Source organism: Bufo bufo, chromosome 6 (genome assembly GCF_905171765.1).
Source record: "Bufo bufo chromosome 6, aBufBuf1.1, whole genome shotgun sequence".
NCBI classification, from domain to species: Eukaryota; Metazoa; Chordata; class Amphibia; order Anura; family Bufonidae; genus Bufo; species Bufo bufo.
The window spans coordinates 291,156,170-291,177,952 of record NC_053394.1 but is presented as its reverse complement, the minus strand read 5'-3'; the positions used below and the strand labels follow the sequence as shown (position 1 = coordinate 291,177,952).

General features: G+C 44.6%; 1 protein-coding gene across 3 annotated transcripts in view; it reads left to right on the top strand.

Annotated features, from left to right (window-relative positions):
* Window positions 1-21,026, top strand: part of SLC4A1 (solute carrier family 4 member 1 (Diego blood group)) — a 66,496-nt gene extending 45,470 nt beyond the window's left edge. For all 3 annotated transcript variants that reach the window (XM_040434975.1, XM_040434974.1, XM_040434973.1), the window contains 3 exons: window positions 15,836-16,005; window positions 17,131-17,304; window positions 19,673-21,026. In XM_040434975.1, the coding sequence (XP_040290909.1) occupies window positions 15,836-16,005; window positions 17,131-17,304; window positions 19,673-19,753 (425 nt within the window). In that variant the 3' untranslated portion in view covers window positions 19,754-21,026. The remainder of the gene's footprint in view (window positions 1-15,835; window positions 16,006-17,130; window positions 17,305-19,672) is intronic.
* The last annotated feature ends 757 nt before the right edge of the window (window positions 21,027-21,783 follow it).

The window sequence follows — 21,783 nt, the reverse complement described above, 5'->3', positions numbered from 1 at the left end:
AAAGTTGTACCTCTCTCTGTATCTGAAGACTCAAGGTCAGTAGAGGATATGTCAGTGCCGGGATGAAACTCAAAGGCGTGTTTTTCATGGAAATCTGACAGATCCCGTACAAACTGTCTATGTTTTCTTTCTTTAAGAACTGTCTGTTACCTTTCTACGTTTGTACGTAAGATATTCTCTCTCCTGCTGAAATCAGAATCGGATTTCAGTTTTAAGGCGGACTCAATGAGGGTATTGAGGTGTTTTGAGGTTCTGTCCAGGATCACTTACTCCTCATCCAACAGCAGCTGCATGAAGCGAATTGAGCTGGACAAAAGCTCCTCCTCCCACTTCTCCAATAATTGTGAAGAACGTGATCGCTGTGCTGGTGTGACCTGTACTCTAAGTCCTTTTGGAACTATTTTGTTCTTAATATAATTTTCCAAGGATTGGCACTCCCACCAGGATTTTAGATTCTCTTTGTAGCCCTTGTATAAATCACTAAATGTACCTTTTAGTGTTGGTGTCTTATCAAGGTTTGTGTCTCCCTCTCTCTCAGAAAATACCTCCTGAGCATCATTCAGCCAAGCGTTAGTGTCTATGGGTCCTGTGAGAAAACCTGCCATACTCAATTTACAAACAAATCACAGTGGAATTTATAGGGTTACGAAAAGTATCAATATAGACATCACAGAGAAAAATGACTTTTCATATAAAACATAACTTTTACTGTTGTTGGTTAAAATAATACCCCTTCTTAGTATATATATTAGGCTACGTCAAATAATTAGACAAGGCCTTGCTTGGACGTATCAAGATAATGAAGTCCGATGTATAGAAAAATTTGCTGCAACTTACAGTTAGATGACATATGCTATATTTAGGTCTTGAACAAAATTTAGGCCAATAATGAGCAAGGGGGTCCATGTAAAATGTGTTGCCAAGCCCCCACCTACTAAATGCCAGTCAGAATACTGGTTCCCTGTTACATGGCAGAGAGACATTTGGTCTCTCTCAGGCAACATCGTCCAAGTGTGACCCTACATCTGCATCCCCTATAGCTATGTCCCTGTTGACCATACTCAGACAAGGTTTTTCTCTTGCCTAAAGGTTTTTTTTGACAGTTTTTTTTACTGATGACCTATCCTCTGGGTAAGTCATCAGTATCTGATCGGTGGGGTGTATCTGATCGGGAACCACACGACCAGCTGTTTGAGAAAGCACTGGGGCTCAGAGTAGCTCCATGGTCTTCTCTGAGATTACCAGGCACAGCGCTGTACATTGTATAGCAGCTGTGCTTGGTATCACAGCTCAGCCCCATTCACTTTAATGGGGCTGAGCTGCGCCTAGCCTATGTGACTGATGAACGTGATGTCACATGGCCTAGGGAAAGCTGGAGAAGGTCACGGAGCTACTTTGAGTACCGGTGCCTTCTCAAACAGAACAGCTGATGGGTGGGGGTCCCTTGTGTGGAACCCCCATGATCATATATTGATTACCTAGCCAGAGGATAGGCCATCAGTAAAAAAAAAAACTGTCTGAAATCCCCTTTAAATGTGAAACGTATGTGATGTAATAACCTTCAAAGGATTGTCTCAAGGAGGGATATACTTTTCATAGGCCCAATTAGGCCATATGGATGTTATGGGGGTCCCATGTTAAGGATCATCCTCTGTTAGGCCTCATGCACATGACCGCATGTATTTTGTGGTCCGCAAAAAATACAGATGACGTCGATGTGCATTCCATATTTTGCGGAACGGAACAGCTGGCACCTAATAGAACAGTACTATCCTTGTCCGTAGTGTGGACAATAATAGGACATGTTCTATTTTTTTGCAGAACGGAGATACGGAAACGGAATGCACACGGAGTAACTTCCGTTTTTTTTTGTAGACCCATTGAAATGAATAGTTCCGTATTACAGCCTGCAAAAAAACGGAACGGACACGGAAAGAAAATACGTTCGTGTGCATGAGTCAGAGTTGATGGAGGAGTTTCAGACCCATAGTCATCAGTTGGTCACCTGATGATCTTCATTTGAAAAAGGGGTGTGAGACAACCCCTCCAATGAAATAATTTTCCTTATATTAAAATTAATAACCTTGATAGGTAGTAAGGGTTAGTAATCCCTAAAAAGGGTTTTTAGGTTTGGCCTTGAGTCTTTACAGCTAGCCAGAAAAACCTTTGAACTTGCTAAAAGTGTCTTCACCATCAAGGATGTATTTTGGGTTCTGTAAGCCAAGAAGCCACTTTTTCTTGATCAGGGCATCCAGTTACAAGGCAGTGAACTTCCCTGGGACAACAGTCTGGAAAAGCCTGGGATAACTTTGTTGAACACCATCATCATGTACCTTTATATCCTAGCACCAATATTATCTCCAGATGGCTAAATTCTGATTGGTTGTTATAGATGGTTTTGATACAGGCGGGTCATTATGTGTATACAGATAGGTGTATATTTTAAGCCTATCATAGAAATACAGTGGATATAAAAAGTCTACACACCCCTGTTAAAATGTCAGGTTTCTGTGCTGTAAAAAAATGAGACAAAGATAAATCATTTCAGAACTTTTTCCACCTTTAAAGGGAACCTGTCATCAACTTTATGCTGCCCATACTAACGGCAGAATAAAGTAGAGACAGGTGAGTTGATTTCAGCGGTCTGTCAATTAAAAATTAAACGTAAGTGGTTGCCGAGAACCAATATCACAATCATTGCAGACTGGGCCTGGAAAATGGCCACGGCCACCTGAGAAGAGTCATGGGTATTCATGAATTCCTGCTCTCCTGCCCACCTGCTGATGACTGACCGTCTTCTACCTAGTTTTCTCCCTTTCTCTCTAGGAGAGAACTGCCAATCATCAGCAGATGTGTGAGAGCAGGAGATTATGAATAACCACGACTCTTCTCAGGTATATTTGACTCTCTTTCAAGGCCTGGGCTGCAATGATTATGATGCTGGTTCTCAGCAACCACTTACTTTTAGCTCATGAGTGACACACCGCTGATATCAGCATTTCTGTCACTATTTTATGCTGCCCTCAGTGAGGTCAGCGAAAAGTTGATGACAGGTTCCCTTTAATGTGACCTATAAACTGTACCACTTAATTGAAAAACAAACTAAAATCTTTCAGGTGGAGGGAAGAAAAAAAAACTAAAATAATGTGGTTCCATAAGTGTGCACAACCTCTTATAACTGGGGATGTAGCTGTGTTCAGAATTAAGCAATCACATTCAAAATCATGTTAAATAGGAGTCAGCATACACCTGCCATCATTTAACCACCTCCGGACCGCCTAACGCAGGATCGCGTTCCGGAGGTGGCAGCCCTGCGCAGAGTCACGCATATATGCGTCATCTCGCGATGGGCGAGATTTCCTGTGAACGCGCGCACACAGGCGCGCGCGCTCACAGGAACGGAAGGTAAGAGAGTTGATCTCCAGCCTGCCAGCGGCGATCGTTCGCTGGCAGGCTGGAGATGTGTTTTTTTTAACCCCTAACAGGTATATTAGACGCTGTTTTGATAACAGCGTCTAATATACCTGCTACCTGGTCCTCTGGTGGTCCCATTTGTTTGGATCGACCACCAGAGGACACAGGTAGCTCAGTAAAGTCCCACCAAGCACCACTACACTACACTACACCCCCCCCCCCCCGTCACTTATTAACCCCTTATTAGCCCCTGATCACCCCTGATCACCCCATATAGACTCCCTGATCACCCCCCTGTCATTGATCACCCCCCTGTCATTGATTACCCCCCTGTAAAGCTCCATTCAGATGTCCGCATGATTTTTACGGATCCACTGATAGATGGATCAGATCCGCAAAACGCATCCGGACGTCTGAATGAAGCCTTACAGGGGCGTGATCAATGACTGTGGTTATCACCCCATATAGACTCCCTGATCACCCCCCCTGTCATTGATTACACCCCTGTCATTGATCAACCCCCTGTAAAGCTCCATTCAGACGTCCGCATGATTTTTACGGATGCACTGATAGATGGATCCGATCCTCAAAACGCATCCGGACGTCTGAATGAAGCCTTACAGGGGCATGATCAATGACTGTGGTGATCACCCCATATAGACTCCCTGATCACCCCCCTGTAAAGCTCCATTCAGATGTCCGCATGATTTTTACGGATGCACTGATAGATGGATCCGATCCGCAAAACGCATCCGGACGTCTGAATGAAGCCTTACAGGGGCATGATCAATGACTGTGGTGATCACCCCATATAGACTCCCTGATCACCCCCCTGTAAAGCTCCATTCAGATGTCCGCATGATTTTTACGGATGCACTGATAGATGGATCCGATCCTCAAAACGCATCCGGACGTCTTAATGAAGCCTTACAGGGGCATGATCAATGACTGTGGTGATCACCCCATATAGACTCCCTGATCACCCCCCTGTAAAGCTCCATTCAGATGTCCGCATGATTTTTACGGATGCACTGATAGATGGATCCGATCCGCAAAACGCATCCGGACGTCTGAATGAAGCCTTACAGGGGCATGATCAATGACTGTGGTGATCACCCCATATAGACTCCCTGATCACCCCCCTGTCATTGATCACCCCCCTGTAAAGCTCCATTCAGATGTCCGCATGATTTTTACGGATGCACTGATAGATGGATCCGATCCGCAAAACGCATCCGGACGTCTGAATGAAGCCTTACAGGGGCATGATCAATGACTGTGGTGATCACCCCATATAGACTCCCTGATCACCCCCCTGTCATTGATTACCCCCCTGTAAAGCTCCATTCAGATGTCCGCATGATTTTTACGGATGCACTGATAGATGGATCCGATCCGCAAAACGCATCCGGACGTCTGAATGAAGCCTTACAGGGGCATGATCAATGACTGTGGTGATCACCCCATATAGACTCCCTGATCACCCCCCTGTCATTGATTACCCCCCTGTAAAGCTCCATTCAGATGTCCGCATGATTTTTACGGATGCACTGATAGATGGATCGGATCCGCAAAACGCATCCGGACGTCTGAATGAAGCCTTACAGGGGCGTGATCAATGACTGTGGTGATCACCCCATATAGACTCCCTGATCACCCCCCTGTCATTGATCAACCCCCCTGTCATTGATCAACCCCCCTGTCATTGATCACCCCCCCTGTCATTGATCACCCCCCTGTCATTGATCCCCCCCCCCCCCCTCTGTAAGGCTCCATTCAGATATTTTTTTGGCCCAAGTTAGCAGAATTTTTTTTTTTTTTTCTTACAAAGTCTCATATTCCACTAACTTGTGTCAAAAAATAAAATCTCACATGAACTCACCATACCCCTCACGGAATCCAAATGCGTAAAATTTTTTAGACATTTATATTCCAGACTTCTTCTCACGCTTTAGGGCCCCTAGAATGCCAGGGCAGTATAAATACCCCACATGTGACCCCATTTCGGAAAGAAGACACCCCCAGGTATTCCGTGAGGGGCATATTGAGTCCATGAAAGATTGAATTTTTTGTCCCAAGTTAGCGGAACGGGAGACTTTGTGAGAAAAAAATTAAAAATATCAATTTCCGCTAACTTGTGCCAAAAAAAAAAAATTTCTATGAACTCGCCATGCCCCTCATTGAATACCTTGGGGTGTCTTCTTTCCAAAATGGGGTCACATGTGGGGTATTTATACTGCTCTGGCATTCTAGGGGCCCCAAAGCGTGAGAAGAAGTCTGGTATCCAAATGTCTAAAAATGCCCTCCTAAAAGGAATTTGGGCACCTTTGCGCATCTAGGCTGCAAAAAAGTGTCACACATCTGGTATCGCCGTACTCAGGAGAAGTTGGGGAATGTGTTTTGGGGTGTCATTTTACATATACCCATGCTGGGTGAGAGAAATATCTTGGTCAAATGCCAACTTTGTATTTTTTTTTTTTTTTTTCATACAAAGTCTCATATTCCACTAACTTGTGACAAAAAATAAAAAGTTCCATGAACTCACTATGCCCATCAGCGAATACCTTGGGGTCTCTTCTTTCCAAAATGGGGTCACTTGTGGGGTAGTTATACTGCCCTGGCATTCTAGGGGCCCAAATGTGTGGTAAGGAGTTTGAAATCAAATTCTGTAAAAAATGACCTGTGAAATCCGAAAGGTGCTCTTTTGAATATGGGCCCCTTTGCCCACCTAGGCTGCAAAAAAGTGTCACACATCTGGTATCTCCGTAATCGGGAGAAGTTGGGGAATGTGTTTTGGGGTGTCATTTTACATATACCCATGCTGGGTGAGAGAAATATCTTGGCAAAAGACAACTTTTCCCATTTTTTTATACAAAGTTGGCATTTGACCAAGATATTTATCTCACCCAGCATGGGTATATGTAAAAAGACACCCCAAAACACATTCCTCAACTTCTCCTGAATACAGAGATACCAGATGTGTGACACTTTTTTGCAGCCTAGGTGGGCAAAGGGGCCCACATTCCAAAGAGCACCTTTCGGATTTCACAGGTCATTTACCTACTTACCACACATTTGGGCCCCTAGAATGCCAGGGCAGTATAACTACCCCACAAGTGACCCCATTTTGGAAAGAAGAGACCCCAAGGTATTCGCTGATGGGCATAGTGAGTTCATGGAAGTTTTTATTTTTTGTCACAAGTTTGTGGAATATGAGACTTTGTATGAAAAAAAAAATAAAAAAAAAAATCATCATTTTCCACTAACTTGTGACAAAAAATAAAAAATTCTAGGAACTCGCCATGCCCCTCACGGAATACCTTGGGGTGTCTTCTTTCCAAAATGGGGTCACTTGTGGGGTAGTTATACTGCCCTGGTATTCTAGGGGCCCAAATGTGTGGTAAGGAGTTTGAAATCAAATTCAGGAAAAAATGAGGAGTGAAATCCGAAAGGTGCTCTTTGGAATATGGGCCCCTTTGCCCACCTAGGCTGCAAAAAAGTGTCACACATCTGGTATCCCCGTACTCAGGAGAAGTTGAGGAATGTGTTTTGGGGTGTCTTTTTACATATACCCATGCTGGGTGAGATAAATATCTTGGTCAAATGACAACTTTGTATAAAAAAATGGGAAAAGTTGTCTTTTGCCAAGATATTTCTCTCACCCAGCATGGGTATATATAAAATGACACCCCAAAACACATTCCCCACCTTCTCCTGAGTACGGAGATACCAGATGTGTGACACTTTTTTGCAGCCTAGGTGGGCAAAGGGGCCCATATTCCAAAGAGCACCTTTCGGATTTCACAGGTCATTTTTTACAGAATTTGATTTCAAACTCCTTACCACACATTTGGGCCCCTAGAATGCCAGGGCAGTATAACTACCCCACAAGTGACCCCATTTTGGAAAGAAGAGACCCCAAGGTATTCGCTGATGGGCATAGTGAGTTCATAGAACTTTTTATTTTTTGTCACAAGTTAGTGGAATATGAGACTTTGTAAGAAAAAAAAAAAAAAAAAAAATCATAATTTTCCGCTAACTTGTGACAAAAAATAAAAAGTTCTATGAACTCACTATGCCCATCAGCGAATACCTTAGGGTGTGTACTTTCAGAAATGGGGTCATTTGTGGGGTGTTTGTACTGTCTGGGCATTGTAGAACCTCAGGAAACATGACAGGTGCTCAGAAAGTCAGAGCTGCTTCAAAAAGCGGAAATTCACATTTTTGTACCATAGTTTGTAAACGCTATAACTTTTACCCAAACCATTTTTTTTTTACCCAAACATTTTTTTTTTATCAAAGACATGTAGAACTATAAATTTAGAGCAAAATTTCTATATGGATGTCGTTTTTTTTGCAAAATTTTACTACTGAAAGTGAAAAATGTCATTTTTTTGCAAAAAAAATCGTTAAATTTCGATTAATAACAAAAAAAGTAAAAATGTCAGCAGCAATGAAATACCACCAAATGAAAGCTCTATTAGTGAGAAGAAAAGGAGGTAAAATTCATTTGGGTGGTAAGTTGCATGACCGAGCAATAAACGGTGAAAGTAGTGTAGGTCAGAAGTGTAAAAAGTGGCCTGGTCTTTCTGGGTGTTTAAGCACTGGGGGCTGAGGTGGTTAAAGTGCCTCTGATTAACCCCAAATAAAGTTCAGCTGCTCTAGTTGGTCTTTCCTGAAATGTTCTCGCATCCCACAGCAAAAGCCATGGTCCACAGAGAGCTTCCAAAGCATTAGAGGGAGCTCATTGTTAAAAGGGATCAGTCAGGAGAAGGGTACAAAAGAATTTCCAAGGCATTAGATATACCATGGAACACAGTGAAGACAGTCATCATCAAGTGGAGAAAATATGGCACAACAGTGACATTACCAAGAACTGGACGTCCCTCCAAAATTGATAAAAAAAAACGAGAAGAAAACTGGTCTGGGAGGCTACCAAGAGGCCTACAGCAACATTAAAGGAGCTGCAGGAATATCTGGCAAGTACTGGCTGTGTGGTACATGTGACAACAATCTCCCGTATTCTTCATATGTCTGGGCTATGGGTAGAGTGGCAAGACTAACGCCTTTTCTTACGAAGAAAAACATCCAAGCCAGGCTACATTTTTCAAAAACACATCTGAAGTCTCCCAAAAGCATGTGGGAAAAGGTGTTATGGTCTGATGAAACCAAGGTTGAACTTTTTGGCCATAATTCCAAAAGATATGTTGGCGCAAAAACAACACTGCACATCACCAAAAGAACACCATACAAACAGTGAAGCGTGGGGGTGGCAGCATCATGCTTTGGGGCTGTTTTTCTTCAGCTGGAACTGGGGCCTTAGTTAAGCTAGAGGGAATTATGAACAGTTCCAAATACCAGTCAATATTGGCACAAAACCTTCAGGCTTCTGCTAGAAATCTGAACATGAAGAGGAACTTCATCTTTCAGCATGACAACAACCCAAAGCATACATCCAAATCCACAAAGGAATGGCTTCACTAGAAGAAGATTAAAGTTTTGGAATGGCCCAGCCAGAGCCCAGACCTGAATCCAATTGAAAATCTGTGGGGTGGGGGGGCGTGGCTTGTGAGTGCATGGAGTAAGACGCACGTTTCACTGCTCCTGCCAAGATCCTGCTCATTTACAGTGAAAGCGCACTCAAAATTGCCTGAAATTACTTACCTAAGGAGAGGAAGGTGTCCGGTGACTGCAGTGACAAAATCGGAGCCTGAAAATGCTGAGGAAATCGTCCAAACTGGCGCAACAAAACCGCATGGAGAAAATCCAAGATGGCGCCGGAAGTGGAGAGGGGTCGGCGCGGCAGGAGTTGGTGAGCCAGAGTGCGGCTGCTAAACTTAGTAGATATGCCAGATTGGATGGTGGAGTGGGCGATTCGGCCAGTGATAAAGGGACTGATATTCCTACCTCCTCTGACCAGGAGGACAGATCCATGGACGGCGATGACCCGGTTTTCTCCGGTCAGCCGGTGCCCAATTCTGCGGTCCCTGAAACAGTTCCAGCAGGCCTGCGGGCTGATTCTACAAGGGAGCCCACACTGAAAGATATAATGGTGGCGGTGGCAAGCTGCAACAGTACCCTTAAAGTGCTTGCAGTACAAGTAGGCAGCCTGAGATCAGATGTGTCCATAATCAGGCATGACCTGCATAAGATTTCTGAGCGTACTTCAGATCTGGAAAAGAGGGTGTCCTCACTGGAAGATGTTATTCAGCCCCTGCAAATGGCGTCAAAAATGAATGGGAAAGATATAGCTGCCTTATACGCCAAAGCAGATGATTTAGAGAACAGATCGCGGAGGAATAATTTGAGAATTGTTGGAATGCCAGAAAAAACAGAAGGGGCCAATGCTACAGAGTTTGTGGAGAAATGGCTGCACCAGTTATTCCATGAGAAGGGCCTATCCTCCCTGTACGCGGTTGAGCGGGCGCACAGAGTCCCGTCGCGGCCGCTCCCGCCAGGCAGGCCTCCTCGCCCCATACTGGCGAAGATTTTGCACTTTAAAGATCGGGACACTATCCTACGCCAGTCAAGGGATAATGATGAGATGGTCATGAATGGGGTCAGAGTGTCCATTTATCCGGATTATTCCAATGAGGTACAGCGGAGGAGGAGCAGATTTATAGATATAAAGAAAAGGCTCAGAGTGCTACAAGTTCCATACGCCATGTTGTTTCCGGCCAGATTGCGAGTGGTGGCATTGGGATCCACCAGATTTTTTGAGGACCCTGATGAAGCGACACAGTGGCTGGACGTCCACGAGAGGCAATTGAGAAGTGGGGCCCTGGACACTTGAAGGAAACAGTTTGCAGTTTGTGTTCACTTTATATGCATAGGATTGCACCTTAATGTCACTTGAACGTTATACCTGTTATAAAGTGTATTGAGTGTTGCTACCACATGGTAGATCCTGATGCAGGAGTAGGAAGTTGGGATAAGAAATGTATTTCCCAGTTGTGGAGAGGATTCTCTACCTGAGGGAGAGTGTTGGAATCAGAAATGATTTTTGTTCAGCATTGGGCATGGTGCTTACAGATTGCCCTGCGTTAGAGTTGGATGTTTGGGAGGGGGGGGGGGGGTTGGGGTTACTGTTCAAAGTAGTCTGATCACTGGGGAGGGGGAGGGTCGGGGGGGGGGGGGGACGGGTCAGAGATGGGTGAGGGGCGTGAACTATGCGAGAGTGACTTTAGTATGGAGTGTGAGATTCAAACATGCCGTAATCTTTCATCATGACACAGGTGATTAAAGTGTTGAGCTGGAATGTGAGGGGAATGGCTGATGCAAGAAAACGACAATGTATATTTCAATATTTGAGTCGATTTCAGCCGGCTATCTGCTGCTTACAGGAAACGCATTTGTCAAATGATAATGTGCAGTGGCTGAACAAAAATTGGGTAGGACATGTGGTACATGCAATCCATTCCTCTCACTCCAGGGGCGTAAGTGTGATTGTGCATAAAAGTATAAGGTATGAACATCTGAAACAATGTGTGGATGCTGAGGGCAGGTATGTGTGTGTAGTGTGCAAGATTGATGGGATCCAGGTGGTGTTGGTGTCAGTGTATGTGCCTCCACCTTTTGCTTCCCCTTTAATAAGGGATATTATGACCTTTGTGGCGGACTTCCCTGGACTGCCGTGGCTGCTAGTGGGGGACTACAATTGTACATTGAATGACTCCATAGATAGATGTCGGGTAGAAGGTGCCAGTGGATCACCGGGGAGTGTGGCTCTAAAGAATATTATGAGGGAAACTGGCTTACTTGATGTTTGGAGGCTGCGTAACCCGGATAAGCGGGCGTTTTCATGTAGATCTGCTACGCATCATTCACTATCACGCATAGATCTGGCTTTGGTTAATGATGTTATGCTGCCATTGATAAGAGATGTTATTTATCACCCTCGGTCGTTGTCTGACCATTCCCTGGTGCAGGTTGATTTGTGCCTGGGCGTGCTTAGGCAGGGACCGAGGTTGTGGAAATGTAACCCGCATTGGCTGAATGTACTGGGGGATCTGTCTGAGATTACTAGGGAGATCAGGGAGTACTTTTCTATTAATGGAGGGACGGCTTCAATTCACGGAGTATGGGATGCCATGAAAGCGTTTCTGAGAGGGGTATTGATCAAAGAAATAAGTAAGCATAAATCTAAATCCAGAGAGGCGGATGTTAAAGCGCATGTACAAGTGACTGAGGCTGAAAGGGAGTTTGGTAGAATCCCCACCATGGATAATAGTGAGGCGCTGGAGGTAGCTCAGGAACAACTGAGGTGTCACCTACTACAGGCTGCGGATAGGAAGCGTAGTTTCTACCGCCAAAGATCCTTTGAGGAGGGAGAGAAAGTTGGGCATTTGCTCTCAGTGGTTTCTCAGGCACAGAGGGGTTCTTCTTGTATACAAGAGCTAATGGATGGTAACGGAAATAGTAGCCAGGATACAAAAGGGATATTAGATATTCTAAAAGGGTTTTATGTCTCTCTCTATGCTTCTAAGGCGTCTAGCTCGGAGGAGGCCTTGTCCGCCTTTCTGGCTGAGGCTCAGCTATCAGTGTTATCAGAGGAGGATAGAGAGAGACTGGAAGAGCCGATCACGCTGGAGGAGTTGGAGGCAGCTCTTGGGGGGATGGCGAATGGTAAGGCGCCGGGGGCAGACGGTATACCAGTGGAGGTATATAGAAAATTGCAAGGGATACTTCTCCCTGAATTACTAAAGGTTCTTGAATATTCTCTGGAGACGGGTTCGCTACCACATTCTATGCAGGAGGCTATCATAGTAGTTATTCCTAAGCCTGGGAAGGATCCCAAAGTTCCTGATTCTTATAGACCAATTTCGCTATTAACAGCAGATGTGAAGCTCCTGGCAAAGGTGTTGGCAAACAGGTTGTCCAGAGTAATACTTACTATAGTGCACCCGGATCAAACTGGCTTTATGCCTGGGAAATCGACTGCTATAAATATCCGTAGAGTATATACTAGTCTGAATATTCCAGCAGATAATGGAGGAGATAGGGCCTTACTTGCGTTAGACGCCGCTAAGGCATTTGACAGTGTTGAATGGAACTACCTATGGGAAACATTGAGAGTCATGGGCTTTGGTACTCGATTTATTCAGTGGGTGAAAGTGTTGTATTCAAGCCCAAAAGCACGGATCAGAGCTAATGGGGGGCTGTCAGATAGCTTTTCTTTGTCCAGGGGCACCAGACAGAGGTGCCCATTGTCACCCTTGTTGTTTGCGTTAGCAATTGAACCACTTGCAGCCCTTATTCGCCTGTCACCTCATATTGTGGGGTTTAGATATGGTGAGACGCAAAACAAAGTGGCGATGTATGCTGATGACACTATGTTATTTTTGGGTGACACTGGGGGCTCTCTGGATGCGGCCATGGCTTTAATAGATAGATTTGGTGGCTTCTCTGGGCTCCGGATAAATTGGCAGAAGTCCGCCTTGATGCCGGTTGACGGACAGGCACTCTCTGGTGTGCAGGCAGATAGTTTGATTCCTTGGGTGGGCAAGTTTAAATATTTGGGGCTATATATAACACCTAGACTGCTAGATTTTGAAGAGCTTAATTTAACCCCTTTGCTAAATACCTTCAGGCTTAAGGCTAGGACATGGGGTAGACTCTTTTTGTCAGTAGTGGGTAGAGTGAATCTCCTAAAAATGGTAATGATGCCTCAGTTACTATACATTTTGAATAATGCACCTGTATGGATCCCAGTGGAGAGATTTAGGAAAATACATTCGATATTTAGAGATCTCATCTGGAAATATGGTCAAGCTAGGATTAAGCTGGAGACGCTGCAATATCCCAAGTCTGAAGGTGGCTTGGCTGTCCCTAACGCCTGGATTTATTTCTTAGCCTCTCAGTGTCAACACTTTAAGGGTTGGATGGAATTTCAGCTACCAGATGTGACGGGGAAGATACTGCAACACTGGTTGGGTAGTAGGGATCTTATGGGTATTCTGGAGGGCGCAGGAATGCATGGGGGAAGAGAGAAAGTGACGCTTATTGAGCTTATGAAAAAAGTGTGGGCAAAGGTGAAATTGATCAGGGGAGTTGGTGGGGTAGGAGAGCTTTCCCCATTGTGGAACAATAACCTGTTGCCAGAATTCATTTCTCTATCAGGAGTCCGAAATTGGGAATCCCATGGAGTAATGAGGATAGGTCAATTGATTGAGACTAGTATATTTAAATCATTTCAAGGTCTACAGCAGGAATTCAACATTCCCAAAGTGTGGTTCTATCAATATCTGCAACTGAGACACGCATATGAGGTCACGATAAGGAAGGGATGCACTATTGCAAAAGTGGATGTGGTCCATAAACTGGTTCTCCCAGCTGGAGGAAAGAGAGGTTTGATATCACAGGTGTATACTCTGCTTTTAGACAAATTTCTGGTAGAATTCCCCCTTACTAGGATGAGAAAATGGGAAAAGGATTTGGGGGACATCCCAAAGGAACAGTGGGAAGATATATTGGAGGCAGTTCCGAGAGTGTCTGTAAGTGAACAGGGCAAGTTGTCACAACTATTTATCATCCACAGAGTTTACAAAACTCCAGTATTTTTGCGGAAAATTGGGACTAGAAATGATGACAATTGTCCAAAATGTATGGCGGAAGGTGCAGATCTATTTCATATGCTTTGGTCTTGTCCAGTGCTAAGTAGATATTGGGATGAGGTGTTGTCTTTGATTAATCGTAACCTGGAGTTGAGGGTGCAGAAGGACCCTAAGATATGTTTGCTGGGGTATGTGAAGGAGATTGGTGGGGGAGAGGCGGTTAAGGTGGCAGTTGGGAGACTACTGTATGTGGCCAGGAAATTGATTGCCTTTAGGTGGATCCAGGGGAGTCCGCCAACGGTGGATGAATTTGTGAGAAAGGTGAATGATATGTTAACATTAGAGAAGGGAGTGTTTGTTAGGAGGGGATGTCCCTCGAAGTTTGAAAAGTTGTGGAATGAATGGTTGTCTCACACTCATGTTGTAATATAAAAGATCTTGGAAATTCATGCTCTGATCGGGGGGGGGGGGGGGGGGGGGGGGGGGGGGGGGGGGGGGGGTGCTGTTGGGGTTATAACAGTCAAATGACTTTGTAAATGATTTGTCTATATCTTGGTATATTCATTATGTACAATGATGGTAGAAGATGTAACAAATATATGGACAGATGATAATGTTTTTATAATTGTGTATATTTGTGATTCGGAGGGGAGAAAACTCCAAGAAAATTGTGATACAAAATGTATTGTGATATACCAATTTTATTTGAACAATAAAAAACGATTTGATTGAAAAAAAAAAGAAAATCTGTGGGGTGATCTGAAGAGGGCTGTGCACAGGAGATGCCCTCGCAATCTGACAGATTTGGAGTGTTTTTGTCAAGAAGAGTGGGCAAATCTTGCCAAGTCAAAATGTGCCATGCTGATAGACGCATACCCAAAAAGACTGAGTGCTGTAATAAAATCAAAAGGTGCTTCAACAAAGTATTAGTTTAAGGGTGTGCACACTTATGCAACCATATTATTTTATATATTTTTATATTTTTTCTTCCCTCTACCTAAAAGATTTCAGTTTGTTTTTCAATTGAGTTGTACAGTTTATAGGTCACAATAAAGGTGGGAAAAGTTCTGAAATGATTTATCTTTGTCTCATTTTTTTACATCACAGAAACCTGACATTTTAACAGGGGTGTGTAGACTTTTTATATCCACTGTATATGTAATTCTTGTGCATATAAAGTAAACCTGTTCATATTCAGTAGTACCCTACCAGCCTTCTGTGTCATCCTCATAATGTCATAAATTTCTTCCTGCCCAACGCTACAAAGTATGACCTCCTGTCCTCAGATTCCCTTGCCTCTGACAAAAAACAAGATGAGTTGACAATGACCCTGGGGGGTATTCAGATACAGCGAATATGCAGTGACAGGGATGGGGGAGGATTCGGAAAAATGGGTCAGACATTGAACTGAAGGACACAAGGAGTATGAGATGCACAGAAGGACATAGACACACACATAGAATGGTGAAGGAAAGTTTTGCTGCCATGTAGTGTAATGTAATGGAACATAATAGAACTTAATTTAAAAAAACTTTGTTTTAAGAGGGCACTGGCAAAAAAAATGTATAAACATTTTTGAAATTGTTGACCCCCAGCTTCCAACAACTTGGACAGTCTTCTAAATACTGTAAAGGACTATGACGAGAAAGACACAAAATTCCAATATATGTACCATCTCTATGTACATATTGTAACAATCAGGGTAAACTGTCCACCCCTGGGCCCAGGACCTGAATTCTAGGACCCAAAGGTCCTGTAGGAAACATTCTCTTAATTCTCAAGACTGTCTGATCTGTGAATGTGATGTATAGTGAATTGTGTAACTTCAGAATTCTCACTTATATAGATATATCTATGTTTCTCTGTAGGTGTCTCCATATTGATGGAGCCAGTTCTGTCCCTCATTCCCCTGGCTGTATTGTTTGGCATTTTCCTGTACATGGGTGTCACCTCACTGAATGGAATACAGTTCTTCGACCGGATCCTACTCACCTTGAAGCCACCAAAATATCATCCTTCAGAGCCCTATGTAACCCGGGTGAGTGACAACGGGAGAAGAACATTCATGTAGTGGAGTTTAGGGGGATCTGTACTGTGGACGGTTCTATTCGTAAAAGTAGAGAGAATATGCTGGGGGTTCCAATCCAACCCATCCCAAAAAAAACTTTCCGCCACATAAGATTACTAGTTTTATATACAGTACATGGTAGGTGGGGACCCTGTTACTGGTTTTGCAATGGGGCTCAGGAGCTTCACGTTGTCTTCTGGGCAGGGCTAATCATAGCTATAGGCCCCTTGTGGGCCGACACAGCAGCCAATTATTGGTAAGGAACCGTTCATTCTCGATAATTGCCTGCTCATCAGAAAAGGTCTGAGCTGAACATAATTCATTTGTAGGTATTGACCGACTAATGAAGTCATCTTCTTTTTGGTTAGAATAGTCCACCAACAATAATCTGGCTCAGGGGTGTAGCTAAAGGCTCATGGGCCCTGGTGCAAGAGTTCAGGGCCCGGTGCTTTGTGGTCAGGGGCAGGGAAGCACACAACCTTCCTGCTGCCTGAGGCAAAAATTAAAACGGCACCCCCGCCTCATGCCAAATTCTTGACCTACCCCTTCCCTCCAGCCAGAGGTGTAACTTGATCAGCAAGCACTTTCTATAATACCAGTGTCCTCTTATGTGGCACAAGGGTCTTTGGGCCCCCTCAGGCTCCTAGGCCCGGTAGCGACTACAACCTCTGCACCTCCTATAGCTACGCTCCTGATCTGGCTACAACTAGACCACAGTCATAAGCTCTGATTCTCAGAGAACCAGACAACAAGTAACTGCCCCTGCAGCGCCACCACAGTGAAAATAAGGAATTACATGGTGTTCACTTAAATCAATGGGCCATCAGTGTAAAAGCCCCCATACAAATGAGATTACTGTCAAACTTGCAATTTTTCATTGGGAAAAGAAGGATTAGACATGTTGAATTTCAGCACCCGACCCTTTTGCTGCTAGAAGCGTGACAGCAACTTTCTTCTAAGCCAAGCGTGTAGCTGTATGGGGGAGTCGGGAGAGATAGGTGTATGGGCACATTACAGCACAGACGTGATGAAGCGTGGAGTACTGCAGAGTACCAGGCCATAGAATAGAAATGATATGCTTTATTTTCTTTGCAGGTTAAGACTTGGCGTATGCACGTCTTCACCCTGATACAGCTGATCTGCCTGACCGTTCTGTTTGTTGTGATGTTCACTCCAGCTTCACTGGCACTTCCATTCATCCTCATCCTCACTGTGCCAGTCCGCATGTTTATCCTGCCTCACATCTTCAACAATCTGGAGCTCAAATGTGTAAGTATTCAAGGAATACCTTAAAGGGGTCGTCTGGGCTACAGATATTGATGACCAATCCTCAGAATCGTTCTGCAATATCAGATTGGTGGGGTCTGATACCCAGGACCGCCACCGATCAGCTGTTTTGGGGCAGCCACCCGCAGCAGAAATTATACAGTGAATGGAGCTGGAAGCAGACAGCTCCATCCACTTGTGTAGTGGCCGTGCTGGGGTACTGCAGCTCAGCTCCCATTCATTTGAATGGGAACTGAGCTGGATATGCTGCTCCTGGAAACTATACAGTGTACAGAGCTGTCTGCTTCCACTCCGTACTTTCTGTAGTTTCCAGTGCTATGGCTGATTGTGGGGGTGCTAGGTGTCAGCCTCCACCAATCTGATATTAATGACTTATTCTGATGATAAGCATAGACAACCCCTTTAAGTGATAAGCAAATTGTAGTAAAACATCCTACTTTTCTTGCTTATACTTACAACGCTTATATGGCATGTCCTTAGTCATGAATAATACTTTCTAAGGTGACCCTGTATAAGCCACCAGAGATGGGGTGAGTTTATGATTTTTAAGCAGATTATTGGGAAAAGGCATTTATCAGCAGTTCACGGGACGGGTGATAAATGTCTGATTGCTGGGACTTCCAAATAATCAATAGAACAAGGTCCCAAGCTCCCCATTCCTCCTCGCTGCAGTGAGTTTGTATGGAACCGTGGTCATACTGTTCAATATGGTCACCATTTAGATTCTTCTTGGTAGCAGGGCAGCCAATCTTTACTATTGACGACACATCATAGTGGTGGTCTGAAGTTGGCTGCCCTGCAACCACTTGCAATAACAATTCTGCAGCATCTATTCTTATGGCTCTATCATGTGCCATTCCTTTATTATTAGAAGTTTATAAATTACTAGCAGTTTGTGAATATCTACATGGTTGGTGCCAGTTGGGGATGTGTCCCTGCATAGTCTGCCACTAGCAGCACTGACTGGATAATATCTGATGATACGGAGACCCCCCCCCCCAAACTGGTAACACCCATCTGGACCTTCACTGCAATCTAGCAATCAATTCATAACTTTTAGCAGGAATAATAAAGGAGTGGTACATCATGTAGAGTCCAGTGTCGGACTGAAGTCCCTTGGGCCCACAAGAGGAAATGATTTTCAGGGACCACCCTCTGTGCATACAGGTTCTATTTTATTGGGGTTCCTTTATTGTCAGAATTTGGGCCCACCCTGATACAGTCATAAGAATAGATGCTCCACAGTTGTTATTACATGGGGAATGCATGACGTTTCTTAGGCTACTTTCACACTAGCGGCAGCCTTCTCCGAAGGCTGTCCCGGTGGGTGAGATGTTGTAGTTTTATTCCGGCCGCCTCTCGGCATGTTTGTTGTGTTGCTGCCAGAACTCCGGCCCGACCCCATTATAGTCAATGGGGCCGGAGCGGACCTCCAGCGTCACACGTGCACTTGCAGTAGCACGGATCCGGCAGGCTGTTCACCTGCCGGGGAAGGCTGCCGCTAGTGTGAAACTAGCCTTAAACAGTCATGTCAGTAGAGATGAGAGGTCCTCTATATGGTTACTCAGTGGGATGTCTAGCTTGACTTTCCAGGTCATCAGTCATCTCTTTATCATAAAATTCTAGCATGCTATGGAGCTTAACCCATGTGGGTGCTTTCTGACTCCTAGAGGGAGGTGTCCGGACCAGGTTAGCTTACGGTGGCCACTGGCTTCACCGGCCACGCCCCCGAACAGATAAACCACGCCCACCTCTGTGAAGCCACGCTCCCATCGCCACCGGGGGGAGGAGAGGGAAGAACTTTCTGACGGGAAGGTGAGCTGGGGGCAGCCGGGGTGCTTCTCTCCCCCTCAGTCAGCCACAGGGAGACATGTCTGAGGCTCTGGTGACTGACTGGGGGTGAGAGAAGCCTCGGTCAGTTGCTGCAACTCACGTTTAGACAGCGCAGTGCTGCTCTCTGAGCGTGAGCCACTGAAAGGGTGGACATCCCTGCGTCCGTCCAGGCCCTGCGCTGGCCGAAGGACAGGAAGCCTGAAAACTGGACTGTCTGGCCTAAAACCGGACGTCTGGCCAACCTAGGCTAGCTACATCGTCTATATTAATGTGTGGTGAGATACTGTAAAAGTTCTCCTCACCACGGATCCTACAGTGCTAGAAAACAAGGATGTGGAGAATGAACCCATTTCCCACCCTGGAAAGAAGGTAGTGGCAGATATGTGCGTCCTCTTGTCCCTGGTGGGTGGTCGTGTTAAACTAGCCCCACAAGGGGGCTGTATTTTAAATTGTGGCTTCTTCACGCAATGAATGATTTCCATCACCGTGCTTATACTCCCCCTTTCTATCCTTTCAGCTGGATTCAGATGGCGCTTCTGTCAATCTGGAAGAAGAAGACGGTCAGGATGTCTACAATGAAGTTCAGATGCCTGTTTAATCCTGCCCTATGTCTAGAAATACTGCAGAGCCTACATAATGCTGCCATCACATATAGCAAATTTTAAGTGAAGAGCCTTTTGCTGAAAGACCATCTATAGAACCCATGGGATCATGAAATACAAGTATTGGGAGCCTCAAGGCGCTCTCCTTCGATAGCTATGCAATTTACTTTCTGATCATGATTTTAAAGTTTTCAAATGCACTATTGTCTAAGGATAAAAAAAAATCTGTAATTTTAGATTTTTTTAAATTAGTTTTCTTTCTTTCTTTCCTACTGGTTGCATATTATTAAAAGGGTTGTCCAGGATTAGAAAAACATGGCTGCTTCATTCCCGAAACAGCTCCACCCCAATCCATGGGTTGTGTCGGAAATTGCAGCTCAGCTCCACTGGACTCAAAGGGGCAGAGCTGAAATACTGCACACAACCTGTGGACAGGGGTGGTGCTGTTTTTTGTTAAAAGCAGCCATGTTTTTCTAATCCTGGACAAATCCTTTAACTTGAAGAGGCCTTATGAGATTAGAAAAACATGGCTTCTTTCTTCCTGAAACAGTGCCACTCTTTTCTGTAGGCTGGTTCTGGTATTGCAGCGCAGCACCTTTCAAATAAATTAGACTTATGCTGCAATACCAGGCCTGACCCATAGACAAGAGTGGCGCTGTTTTTCGGGTGGGGGGGGGGGGGGGAAATCATAGGTTTTTTTGTCTCTCTAATCTCATCAAGATTTCTTATTTTATCACAACTTTTTTCTCTGCTTTATTTTATTTAAAGGAACACCAGGCAAAACATATACACTGCGTTATGCCTAGTTCAGGGTCTGAGGGGGTGGAGCACCGCACAGGTAGACAGAATCTCTGTGTCAAGCTCCACCCTCTGTACTAGGCACGACCCACGTGTCAGCTGTGTCTAGAGTGTTACTTTAAGGCTAACGCGCTTTGTTTTAGAATAAAATATCTGTAAATATGCTTAAAATTAATATATTTTGATATAATAATATGTTTGCCTCAAGAACAAACCCTCCTTAATTATGGACTGAACACACCTGAGTATTTTAGAACTGATCGTATAAAATAAAAAAAATATAGAAAATTTTTATCTGAACATAAGGAATGTGTCGTGTGAATACACTGCAATCATTTTTGTATTATTTTATTACATGTTTTTTGTAAGAGAAATGTTTTTTTTGTGGCGATCTGAAGCTTTGCAGAACTGGATATTATAATATCTGACACATTATTTTATACAAATAATAAAATATATTACTAAAACCTGGATGTTCTCTGTCCTGTATAAAGTTTATCTACTCTTTTATAGGAATTGGGCAGGGCTCCGTTTAGAGACCGGCAAATTGCTCAGTTGCCCAAGCCCCGATTTCCCATGGTGCCCCAAGGAGAAAACTGAATTTACCATTAATCCCTTTGCTGTCTTAAAGGGGTTGTCCGGGATTGGGGACATTGGTTTAATAGTACTAGAGTGACATACATATTACATACATGCATGTCCTACCTTTGCCACATATTTCTGAAGCCCCGTTTTCAAATAGGAAATTCTTAGCCGGAAGTGAGTGTTTTCTTATACTCGGTGACGTACCGGGTCTCTTGCAGGCGAGCCGAAGCCTCTTCTTCTGGCTGCTCAGGGAGCCCGGTGATGTCACCGGCACTGATGGGCGGGCTTTAAAATGCCTAGGGCAGCGCTAAAGCCCGCCCATCAGAGCCGGTGACGTCACCGAACACACTGTCAGGCGGAAGCCTCCGCCCGGCAGTGTGTTATTGTAAACAAAAGAGCCTTAGCGCAGGGCAAAGGAGAGCATTGGATTGTGAACTGCTCCGATGCTCAAGTCAGGGGGTATGTCCGGGTTCAGCTCTGAACCTGGACAACCCTTTTAAGATACGACCACACAACGCAGTTGTGGTCGAGTCACGAGCAGCTGTATGAGTCGCATCAGGCTCTAATTAAAGGGGTATTCGCTAGGATATGCCCCCATTGGCTACATACACACGAACGTTGTTTGTTTCAGTGTCCGTTCCGT